General features: G+C 42.9%; 1 protein-coding gene across 1 annotated transcript in view; it reads left to right on the forward strand.

The window, feature by feature from the left end:
* Positions 1-12,294, forward strand: part of elp2 (elongator acetyltransferase complex subunit 2) — a 39,895-nt gene extending 27,601 nt beyond the window's left edge. The window contains exons 16-22 of the mRNA XM_033638071.2: positions 1,160-1,217; positions 2,282-2,354; positions 5,771-5,963; positions 9,273-9,394; positions 9,548-9,690; positions 10,956-11,069; positions 11,640-12,294. Coding sequence (XP_033493962.2) covers positions 1,160-1,217; positions 2,282-2,354; positions 5,771-5,963; positions 9,273-9,394; positions 9,548-9,690; positions 10,956-11,069; positions 11,640-11,835 — 899 coding nt within the window. The 3' untranslated portion in view covers positions 11,836-12,294. The remainder of the gene's footprint in view (positions 1-1,159; positions 1,218-2,281; positions 2,355-5,770; positions 5,964-9,272; positions 9,395-9,547; positions 9,691-10,955; positions 11,070-11,639) is intronic.
* The last annotated feature ends 250 nt before the right edge of the window (positions 12,295-12,544 follow it).

Genomic DNA, 12,544 nt, shown 5'->3' on the forward strand with positions numbered 1-12,544 from the left:
GGGATGAGAGAGAAGGATGGTGGGGGATAGAAGAGGAAGAACAGGTGTTAGGGAGCGGTGAAGTGAGCAGAGGCAAAGAAAAGCAGGAATAAGTGAGGAAAATTACAGACTTTCATTACAGAATTGAAAACTATCTCAAATTCAAGATAAGGTGGGTTTGGAAGCGGTCATGACATTGAGTAAATGTGCAGGGAGGACACCTGGGTACAAAGAGGAAGAGTAACAGAAACAAAAGGCAAAAAAAGAGAACCTAGTTGTAGGAAAAGGGGCAGATGGGAAAAGATTGAGAGTCAAATGAAGAGAACGTAGCGTGGCGCAGTAAAACCCCTGGGCTAGAGGGTGTCAAGGGCTGTCATCAGCATGATTGAAGCCACTCCTTAATCTGCAATGCTAATTAGAAAGCAGGCTTATGTGATTGCAAAGTTTAAGTATCGATGACCCCGGGCTATGTAGGGAGCAACCAAGTGCGGAGACTGTTGTTAACAATGCATTTTCCCTCGTTTGATTGGCTTCTGCAGGCAAGGAGACGAATTAATAATTAGGGAAAATGGGAAGCCGATGACCAACCAGAGAAAACACGGGGAGTGTAGCTTTCAATTACATGCAACACGAAGGCAGCGAGGGCTTGTGAAGAGCCTGCGGTCTGAAGGAGAGGATTGGCACCGGGCTACATTTGATCCCCCTCAAAGCCAGCAGCCGTTAAGAATCGGAGATAAAGCTGCAGTTGTTTCAAAATAGCTTTTTTTTCGGGAAAAGCGGCAGGGGCTGAAGATTTCATGCGAGCTAAATGCTAAAAGAGGCTGCATGTGAATGTGAGAGAACATTGTCTCCAGGCGATCAGTCGTGTTCTGCCGTCTACCATGTAGTTTTTTAGTTCACTCTTTCCGTCTCTCTTTATGGTTTTCACTCTGTCTCTCTGTAAGCCTGTCACATACACTCATGCGCACATTCAGGATGCTGTCTGTCGCTCTTTGGGTTAACAGAGCAGGGATTTAAAAAAGGGAAATTATAATAGCCACTTGGGTGTAATCCTCATTTAGTAAATTGGAAACTGGTTGTATTTGAATTTTAAAACAGCTCAGTTTTCAGGGTCGTGCAAATGACAGTTATGTAAGGATTTTAAAGTTAACTGTGTGTGTGTGTGTGTGTGTGTGTGTAGAGCCCCCACCAGAGGATCATCTTCTCCAGAACACACTGTGGCCTGAGGTCCAGAAACTGTGAGTATCCAAATGTCTCTCTGCTAACAGCGTATCCAAACCTCCTCAGCTTGTCTTTAGTTTCAGTTACCTGCTGGTGCGCACAATATCCAGGGTCCCGAGATATAATACAATAACAGTCTCCTCTACATATTTCCTTTTTATGTATTTCCTTTCCCCGTAAAGACATCAGAGTTTCCATATTACTCTTAATGAAGCAACATTTCCAGATGGAATTGCATTCGTTTGGTTTTGCCCGAAGGGTTTATTGTAAGTGAACATGATGGACTTTCGGAAAGCTCTCAGTTGTCTCCCTCCTTGTATTCAACAGCCAATCAGAATCCAGCTTCTTGCCATCCCATGAGCCTCTTCTCCAGGCTGAATATATTGCCTCCATTTGCAGCCAATGTTAAATCCATTTACCTGTCAATCCACCATAAACATGACATACGGCGTGGCCATTTATTCGAGGTGTGGGCATTGTGTGTGTTGAAAAAGCATTTTTTCCATTTGGCTTCAGCCCCCTTGAATCATTTAGTGCATAATAGAAACATTAAAATGAGTAAGTGGCCGGATTATTTTTGTGGCATAAGTAATACCTCTCAGCGTCGTGGCCAAATTGCTGCAGCGTTAGAAAGCTTCCTGGTCGGGGAGGGATTTCTCTTCATTGAGTTGCAGGTGGCGATTTCACTTTGTTGACTCGTTGACATTTTAAAACAAGCAGGTGATAGTCGGCAAGCTAAAAGTAATTAGGCTGCGAGTGATTAGCCGGAGCATCATCATTGTTCATATCTGTCAGCGGGAGAAGGGCCAGTCATTGCAGATCAGTATTTTAATTTCACACTCTGTCTGCTTATTTACCTGTCAGCAAGCAGCGATGGCTCAAGCCTGGGAGCTTGTTGGGGTGACGCTTCGGAATAACAGAATACTTAAATCACTGTAAGACTGGGAGCGTTTTCTTTGTTGTTGTCCTCCTCCCTTCACACGTCTGTCTTTCAGATCCTGTTTGTCCTTCCGCACGTTCAGCACGGCTGCTAGCTTTGAATCCTGTTGATGATTAATGTCTGTATGATTGTCTCCTCCAGGTACGGACACGGCTTTGAGATGTTCTGTCTCGCCTCAGACAGCGCAAGGGCGTTGGTGGCATCTGCGTGCAAGGTTAGTGCGATAAGATCAAGTCCAGAGACCACATGGCCTCCCTCAGCCTCATCAAAGGGCGTTAGATCAGAGAGGAGAGAGCATCGTGGCATATTTACTCTGCATGCTCATATTCACACACAAACACAGACGCCGCTGTCAGTCAGGTATTGATAGGACCTACCTTGTCCTGACCTTGACTGCACAGATGTGTTTCTGTCTTTATGTGGCATACAATCACTTTGCTTCACTATGGCCACATCCACACTAATAAGCTTTAGTTTTCAAACAAAAATTATCTCTGTATTTATGAGCATTTTGGTTTCAGAATTAATCTTCATCCATTAGGGCTGACCTGAATGCTTCGAAGCTTTGATTGTAGCTATGGCAATCGGTTTCCAAACCAGTATTCAAATGCTTTTCTATACCATTACCCTAAAATTCCCAAATAGCCCCTAAATTAAGAAATAGTTATCCAGCATAATTCATTCTGCCTCAACATTAACTATTAGTTATTCCCAGACAGGGATGTTTAAACTAAATGATTGGCTTACTTGTACAGTGGTGGAAAAAAGTTTTCGGACACCCTTAAAATTTTACACAATCTCAAATATTATCATGACATATTTGTGGAAAAATCTTTTTTGTGTTTCAAAAGGTGTGGCTGCATTAGACAGATACAAACAAATACAAATTATATTTTTTTGTTTATTGTTTACAAGAAAAACTAACAAAACTAAATTCTTGACAGTTTCAATATGTCAGTTCTCAACATTGTCGGTATCAAAGTCAACAAATAACAGAGAATGTGTTCAAAACTGAACAAAAAATGAATAAACCATCACATCATCAAATTAATATTTAGTAGTCCTGCCATTGGCACATAGTAGAGCTCTAATCCTGGCTGGCATGTTCCCCACGAGCCTTTCACACTGTTGAGGGGTAATCTTGTCCCATTCTTCTTGAATTACTGCTTTTAATTCTTCTAAATTCTTTGGTTTATGCTTTGAAACAGACCTTTTGATAATCCACCACAGATTTTCAGTGGGGCTCATGTCCGGGGATTGAGCTGGCCACTCTAAGACCTGGATACTGTGCTCCTGCAGCCAAGTTCTACTGGCCTTGGATGTGTGGCAAGGGGCATTATCTTGTTGAAACATCCAGTTTTTACCTTGACGGAACAGTGCACGCGCAGAAGGGAGCATGTGGGTTTCAAGAATGGTACAATACTTGGTAGAGTTCAATGTGCCATCACAGACAGTGAGATGACCAACACCAGCAGCACTCATGCATCCCCAAACCATGATACTGCCTCCATCATGCTTGACAGTAGGTACTGTACATGCTGGAGATAATGCTTCGCCTGGCCTTCTGCGTCCCCTCACATTAGTAGGAGGAAGATAAAGCTGGAAACTGGACTCATCTGACCACAAAATCTTCTTCCAATTCCTGGCTGTCCAGTTCTTGTGTGCCTGGGCCCAACGACGCCGGGCTAACCTCTGTCTCTCATTGATCAGGGGCTTCTTGATAGCCTTGTAGGACCTTAACCCATGATCTAAAAGTCGGCCACGTACAGTGCGGGTGGAACACTGGACACCAGTTTGGTTTGACCACTGCTGCTGAAGCTCCTGTGATGTCATTCGGCGGTTTTGCCTGCACATGCGGATCAGGATGCGGTCATTTCTTGCTGAAGAAACCCTTGGACGCCCAGATCTTGGTTTGTCTTCCAAGCTGTTGGTTCGTCTGTATTTCTGCAGAGTGTATCCAACTGCTGAAGGACTGCATCTGCACTTCCTGGCTATCTGGCGGCAACTGTACCCTTCCTGGCTGAGAATCTTTATCTTCAGGCGTGTTTCCTGCGTTAGGTTCCTTGTTTTAGCCATTTTTGTGTCTGAAGAACTTTCAAATGTGCTGGCTTTATGTAGACACGAAGCTTGGCAACAAAAATTGTGTCTTTTAATAAAAAGAACGACCTTCATCACTGGTACCAAAATGACCCAATACTCAAAATTTCTTTGTATTTTTATGGAACCAATCAATTTTAAGTTTTTAATGGCTTTTTTAGGATTTATTTAGTATTCTGGCTGTGACTGTACTAAAAAAAATTGCACTTGAAGACCTAAGAGTGATTCTTAATGCAATATTTCACAAATGCATGGGGTGTCCGAAAACTTTTTTCCACCACTGCATGACTCCAACAGTTTGACCAACAGTGACGGGCTCACAGATTTACTAGAAACATGTTGAAAAAGTCAAGAGTCTGGAATAGTTTGAAAATGAACAAAGATAACCCCCCAAAAGTTTAGTGCCAGATATGCCAAAGGAAAACTGGCATATCAGAGATCTACAGCGAGCTCGGCAAATCACCTTAAAACTGTGTTCTTTTTTTCTAGCTATTATGGCTAAAGGTTATTTTAGGTGCAACTTAAATAAATAAATATGACAAATATTTCTCAACGAAGCCTCGATGCCCCAAAAGTGGTGTTCGGGACAGCCCTATCGTCCACACTAACACGCCTGAAAACGCATATGACATGACCATTCACGTACACTGGGCTTGTGCTTACCAATGTAAACAGGAAGCAGATAGTCTACTCTGGGGTTGGTTGCCTGGTTACAGAAATTGCTAAAGAAATGGCAAAAAGTAAGACAGGAGATTTCTTTGCTTGTACAGATGACAGGGTGTAACGTATTGAAAGTAACCTCAGTATAAGGCAGTCAGGGTGTTAGATTGACAGTTTGACAAGGTGACAGCTGTTGCAAAGCAAATATGGTGGCATATCAGATATCAGAGCAGTACCTGGGAACATTTTCTAACACTGGAGGAGGCCATGGTAATAGGAAATGAGTGAGGTTACCCACACAACAAGGATGAAATCACAAAAGGTATGTAGGCCTAGCCATAATGTTTTAGGTTGACTCGATGTGACTGACAAGACCCAATCATGTAGCGAACCTGGGCGTCTCTGTTTACTCTTGACCAGACTAAAATGCAACCTCAAAGTTTTTAAACTGAAATGAGGTTAACAACATTTTCAAAGGTCTCAGCTGTAGAGGTTTGGAAACCCCAGAGTGGTGTGGATGCTGAGTATTAACATTGCAGTAGTTGTGTGTAAAATGAAGCAGTATTTGTGTGAATGGAGGCCGTGGCTCTCTTGCTCTCTACTGTTCCTTTCACTCCTTTTGTTGTTCCAGCCCTCACAATTATGTTTGCTTTGATTCCCTGTTACAGCCATCCTTATCCTTATTCATTTTTTAAACAAGTATGCAGAAACAGGAGAAGAGTAGACAAAGAGATAGAAAAGACAGAAGTTAGTATATAAAACAAGGAGCAATAGGTGCAGAACTCACAAACTAAAAGACAAATAAATAAGATGCTTTTTCAAGATGATGTATCTTTTCTCTGTGGATGAACTCATCTAAACCGTCTCTTCCAGGCATCTAAAGCCGAGCACGCAGCAATTCTGCTGTGGAGTACAGCCACATGGCGTCAGCTGCAGACGCTGCCGTGCCACACACTCACCGTCACCCAGATGGCCTTCTCCCCCAATGCACAACTCCTATTGGCTGTTTCCCGTGATCGCACCTGGTCTTTATGGAGACGGGACCTGCCCACACCTGACAGTCCAGGTGAGGAAGGAGAGGGAGTCACTAATGAGGAGATCCACTCCTTTATTTAGTCTTGTAATGCCGTACAGCTCATGATGAGGTAATAGTTCTTCACGGTGCTTTGCAAATAAAATTAGCTTGATTAAGATGTGTTTGAGTGAATTTCAAGACAAAGAGACAGTATTGGAGCCTTACTGGCAGACACCAGCTCCAAATTAATTAAAATAAGGTAAACCCACTGAGCAGATTTGTTCCAAATCAAATTCCATGTCAAGCTGGCCTGATTAGAAGGACTCCCCTAATTAATACTGCGAAGAGCCAAACAAGTGATGTGTTGACTGAAAGTAGTCCAAAAAGGAGCTAATAAAGGAAGCTTATTTATTAAATTAAACCACATCTTTTCTGCATAATCGACCACAATTAGAATTCCACTAACTTTTTCCCATAGCAAATGTATTAATATCTTTATTGCACATAACACCTTGGATAGTAGGTGCAGCAAAGCTTTAAAGTGTGTTACAAGGGCTTTCAGAACTATGCAGAATACAACAGACCTCATTTATTGCCGGAGGGCTTGTCAGTATAGCAGAGTTGCCGTGCTTGCGTGCACATCATGTCAGGATTGAGATGAAGAAGGAAACTATCAACGCTGTAAATACATTTCTAGAGCTTTGCAACCCTTGTTTGAAGAAATATAAACATACTGGCTTGTTCTCGGCCACTGGTTTCATCTCAAGCTGCTTGGACCAGATACACACACACACACACCCACAACAATACAGCCTTTTGTTATTTGACATGTTGCAATCATCAATCTAAAAGCCTCCCTTGTAGCTCTCGATTACTCATTTTGTCTGTTTGGCTTGACCTTTGGCCTCTTTCAGACTTAACTCACTGGTGGTGACATTAATTGTTAGAGGAACAGATTTGTTTCCGGAAGGTCACCGCTGTCAGTATCTGAAATTAAGTCCTCTCTAGATCCAAACCTTAAATACTCCCCCAGAACTCCACTTCTCATGTTATAGTCTACTCTTTGCATTTGACTTGATAGGATGCTACACCTTTTTTTTGTCTCATCCTCACTGTCTGCACATGCCAGTGTGGTATGAAATTTCCCTAATTATAAAATTGTCTGGTGTACTTTCTCTACCAGCATCACAATTTCTGTCCCACTCAACTCCGGTTTTCTTTTGGCTTCCATTTCAGCCATTTCCTTACAATTTAATCCACAGGAGGCGTGTGGCATATGGTAGTTAGAATGGGCCCCAGGGCAAGTTATTATGACGGGCTCCAGTGCAAGATTGGAAAACATCAACATAGATATTACCCAGCAATTATAAGCGAAAAAATGTATATGACAAAAATACCAAATAAAGTATTAAAGTATTCATTCAATTAAATATTATTACAGGTTATTTGCGGTTTTGTATTTCATGTGAAGTAAACACGCCCTAGGAAGGAGGTGTACTTGGGTGCAAATGAAGACACAGACGTGCCATGGGAATTTCAAAATAAAGGTGTACAATATGTATCGATGTTTTTACTTGGCATCAATGATGGATTGTAGAGGCAGAGGTAGGGTAAATTTATGTCTCCAATTGGCTATTCCTGCCCCAAATATACATGTGATTAGTCATGTGATCACTTGAAGGCTGCTCTTAAATGTTACTCTTAGTTAACTCTTCAGAGCACTCTTTATGTAGTAGTTTTCGGCCCAGATCGGTGTTGGCCAGATGTGAGATATTCGCATTAAACACTGTTTCTTATTAACTTTGATTATATAAAAACAGGTATAAACCTGCTGGAACAAGATAGTTAAAATCTGAAACAAATAAAAAAAGAAGCACTGACATCAGATCAGTGCCTTTGCTGGCTAATGTCCTGAGTCGGTAGAGAAAAAGTGAGATCCTCCTGCAGGGCCCCTGTTGTAAACAGCAGCGTGCTCCTGGAGAGTTTGTTTATATGAGAGAATCTCCACACCTTGACTCAAACAAATAATCCTGCATCCAAGGTGAGCAGAACACGACACTTAAGCCCAGAGGATTACCTCCCCCCTGAACCTGGTAACGCATCCTACGGCTCTTTTGGCAGCTCGGGGTGTTCTTAATGGGCACTGGCAGAGGCTAAGCAGTCCTGCACCTTCCTGTTTGCCTGTATGGTGGACTGCACCGATGGTGATGGGATGGTATTTGTGAGAGAGGACGGGAGGGAGGAGGTGGAGGGTTTGGAGGGGAGGGGTCCCGTCTGTTCTGGTTGGCTGCTGAATCACTCAAGGTGATTGTGAAGAACACACACACACACACACACATACAGTCTCACAGACCCGACGCAGGACGGTTAAACGAAGTCAGAGCTGATCAAACGAACAGACTCCCTCTATTCTCACCTCTTCTGTCTCTTCTTTTCCTCTCACCTGTTTGGTCTAACCACGTCCTCCTCCCTTCCTCTTCCTCCTTCCTCTTCCTCTTCCTTTCCATCATGGGTCAAGCACCCAGACATCTTCATGAGGAGACACTGTTACCTTCCTCCCATCCCTTTTCTTCTTTTGTTGTGCAGCTGTCTATCTAATCTGTGCAGCCTTTTTTATGTGCTGCTCTCTTATCTTCTTGATGCATTGTGCTTATTGTGTCTCAACCCAATGCGTCTCCTCTTTCTCCTACTTTGTCTGTTTCTAGTCTCCATCTCTGTGAGGTCGGACTGAACAGCCCATCATGCCCCTCACAGTCTTTAGATGAGAGTGTTAATGGAAGGAGGTGCAACACCTGTGTGTCTCACACAACACACCCACAAATATTTGTGCATTTTGTAGAGAGAGTGTTGTGAGCACATAGACACGACATGGTGGTTAACTCAGACTTTTGTGGCGACACTGTGGTTTTACGGCTGTGTGTACATGCCGGCTCGGTTGTGTGTGTATGTGTATGTGTGTGCCAGTGGAGAGCAGCAGTGCTGCAGACGCGCAGACAGGCGGCTGCCACCAGCATACAAACAAGCTCTCTGGGGAAAACCAATCTGGGGTCTGAAATGACTTAGGCTGGGGAAATAAACAGCAGCAGGCCATAAACCAAAACTGACTGAAATGGAGGGCTGGAATGAGGTTCTCTGTCTTGTTTGGTTGTTTATTTGTCGCTCGGGAAAGCCTTTGTTGCCACAGAGCAGTGAGGTGGGGATCTTGACATGCTGATGTCATGCTACGATAATCACGACACACAGTTTTATCTATCAGCTCATCTGTCATCAAAAAGGCAGTGTCAGAGATGTGTGGCAAAAGATAATAATATATTGAATTCATTCTTTATTTAATCTACCTGCTTGTTTGTATCCACGCAGAGCCGCACTTCTCGCTGTACGCACACACAGTGAAGGACAAAGCCATACACAGCCGGATCATCTGGTCATGCGACTGGAGCCCAGACAGCAAATATTTTGTGACATCCAGTCGGGACAAGAAGGTGAGTCTTTGCTTTTGAGGTGATATAATGATTGTAAGAAAACTGATGGTTGCACATTGAGGTAGTTTTGTAATGTTTATATTTTTGTTTTGAGCATCAATTATATTTTTTGACGGCTCATAAATGTTTCTTTTTGTGTGTGTGTGTGTCCAGGTGATAGTGTGGGGACCGTGCAGATTAGAGGACTCTAGAGATGCTATGCTTCCGCCAGAGATAAAACCGTGTTCCTCAATCCTGGATGTGGGAGATTCTGCTACCGCTGTGGCTTTCTGCCCCGTACTTTGCTCTGACAACAGGTACATACGTTCACGCACGCATGCACACACACACACACACACACGTGTCATGTTTCCATTCAGTTGTCAAGCAAATAATAAGCAAACTATTGAAATTTGCAAAAATGTGCATTAGGTACAGCATATTTCCGTCAACTGGTTTGGAGCAAATAAACAAGGCTCCGCAATGCATAGTTAGGTCAGAAGTTGGCGATAGAGGCTACGCTTTACACATGGCTGAACTCCACCAGTAAACACAACAGAGCAGAAGAAGTCGAGGTCTCAAAACAGAAGTCACCTTGGCCATCTAACCCATTTATAAGAAAAAAATGGACAGGAGTCTTCAAGAAATTGTTTCAATTGTTGTTTTATTTCAGTTAGTATTGGTCATGTTTTATGCTGTCTGGAGATGAAGACAAATGATGTCATCACTGGAATATCCAGGAAACGTGGACAGCGGAAACAACTGATCGGTCATGTGAGCTAAATGTTGGTTAGAACTTAATCAGCCAAGGCATTTCTGTAACCCATTTAGCACATGAACTCTTTTTTGACTAAGGCAAAAACCACCTCAAGTGAGAGTAAAAACTTTTTCTTGTTGGTGAAGTTGTATCAAATTTTGCAGTTTCCATACAGCTTTTCTAATGCAATACTTAAACATGCGCATAAATATATGTTCAGTCATGTATTTCATTTTATTTTTTGTAAAATGGCCAACTTTATGAAAGTATCACTTTATTGACCAACCAACATATCATTTGTCATACTAACGCTCTTTATGTGGGCTTTGGAAAAACCTCAATCTACACTTAAAGTGCACGTCCACTGATTTAATGTAAAGTTATCTGTAGTTCTAATAAGGCACAAGGATGTAGAGCAGAAGTTACCTGCTGTGGCTCAGCACAATCTGTGCTCAAGTGTTAGCAGGGAGCTATGGAAATGATGAGGCTACAAATCAATACTGAATAAATTATTGTGGAGACACAAAGCAGAAGTCCGACTTCAACATCACATTTGATACGAGAATACTTGGTACAACTACAATGCACCAATATGGCTTCAGGGCATAGTGAGCTGCTTGATAGTATCGATATGTCACAGGATGAAATATTCAGAGATTCCTCCCTTAAAGCCCCAGATGAAACATCTTAATTCTGCTGGATTTAATTTGGTTGAAGTATTAACAATATGTATATGAACAGCTTCAATTTCAGCTTTGTATCTTGGTCATTGCCTTCTTAGTGTTTGAGCTGAGTGTGTGTGTGTGTGTGTGTGTGTGTGTGTAGGTACCTGCTTGCAGTGGGCCTGGAGTGCGGCAGAATCCTTCTCTACAGGTGGAGCTCTGGCCAGGAGCCTGCTAGAGGACATGACTGGAGCAGCTGTGGAGAAACGGACATCTCGTATCCTTACAACACACACACACAGTTCATCTGAAGTTCATAACATGCATCTTTGAAAGGCCTCCAGTGGCCGCTGGCGGCAGATGTAAATGACAATGTGTCACAGTAACAGCGGTGTAGCTTCAGTTTGATGTGGCTGGCGAGAGGCAGAAGCTCTCTGTTATGTGTTATGGACAAAAAGGCAGCAGGATCTGAATGGCTGCGTTCCTCTGATCTGGGCAGCGGTTGACAGGTACTTGTGTGTATTTCTGTGTGCGTCGGATCCTACATGGGTGTGTGAGTCATCGTCTGTAGAGCTCAGGAAGTGAACTGAACCCAGGTATCTTAGTTGTGTCTTTGTATCAGAAGGATTTTGCTCATCAACCTTCAGTGCTGCTCACAACTACACTTTCATTACTTGCAAGATCAGAGGACTGAAGTTGAAATTGTCTCTATATGTGTTGTGTTGGAGAAGCAGAGATGTTACAGTAGTAAAGAATGAGTACTAGGTATTTGTCAGAATTTTGTCTAATGGTTGTTCTGTCATCCAGAGTATTTTGTTGGATCCCTTCATCACATGTACTTCTGCAGACAAAGCCACGCTTTGACAGTCAAGAGGCTCCACTGGAGGCCCAAGAGCGGCCGAGTAGGTCGAGAGAACAACAAGACAGATGGACAGACTGACAGAGAGAGTGAAGTAGAGGAGGAGAGCTCCTGGGTCCAGCTCGCCAGCGCCAGCGCCGACCACTCTGTCAAAATCTTCAACATCAACAAACGGGCTCTTTAGCACCACCAACAGTGACACTATTATGTCTCTCACACACAGAGAGGCACTTGGACTGAGGGCCACAGGCCTGACTGTGGCACAAAGGCCACAGCTGCTCGCTGGCAAGCCGTTCACTCCCTGTGACAGCCAGTTAAGTCATGGGTCAGTCGCAGGACAAACCCTCAGCACACATGGCCCGCAGTCTGTCTGCACACAGCTGAACAGATTTGATGGGTGGAAGCAAGATGGTGAAAACACCATGACCCAAGGGTGGTATTTTGCTTAGACACTTCAAAGTGTTTTAGATTCAGAGAAGACGACGCTGCTGGATATCTATACCAATTGCATATTTAGACTGGTTAGTAAGTAAACATTTATATGGTGAACGGATGCTTGTCAGTAACAAATCAAAGAAGTTAATCGCAGATGTATGTTTATTTGTTTTATGACCAAATTAATTAAACTTTTTTTTATCCAAAATGTCTTGTTTTCTCAGTGGAGTTCTGGTGATTCTGAAATTACTCAAGTCTTAAATACAAGATGGTGTAAGATCACGAAACATAAATGGTGTGTAGCTGACCCTAACTTAAAGGAAGACTTTGCCTCCGAAATGACCATTTGAATATCAAATGGTCATCTCATGTTACCTTGGATTTGAAGAAAACTGTTCCTCTGGCAAGCCTCCATGATGAACGAAGAATCCAAAAATCAAAACATCCTTTTACAAACT

The sequence above is a fragment of the Epinephelus lanceolatus genome, chromosome 16 (assembly GCF_041903045.1).
Source record: "Epinephelus lanceolatus isolate andai-2023 chromosome 16, ASM4190304v1, whole genome shotgun sequence".
Taxonomy (NCBI): domain Eukaryota; kingdom Metazoa; phylum Chordata; class Actinopteri; order Perciformes; family Serranidae; genus Epinephelus; species Epinephelus lanceolatus.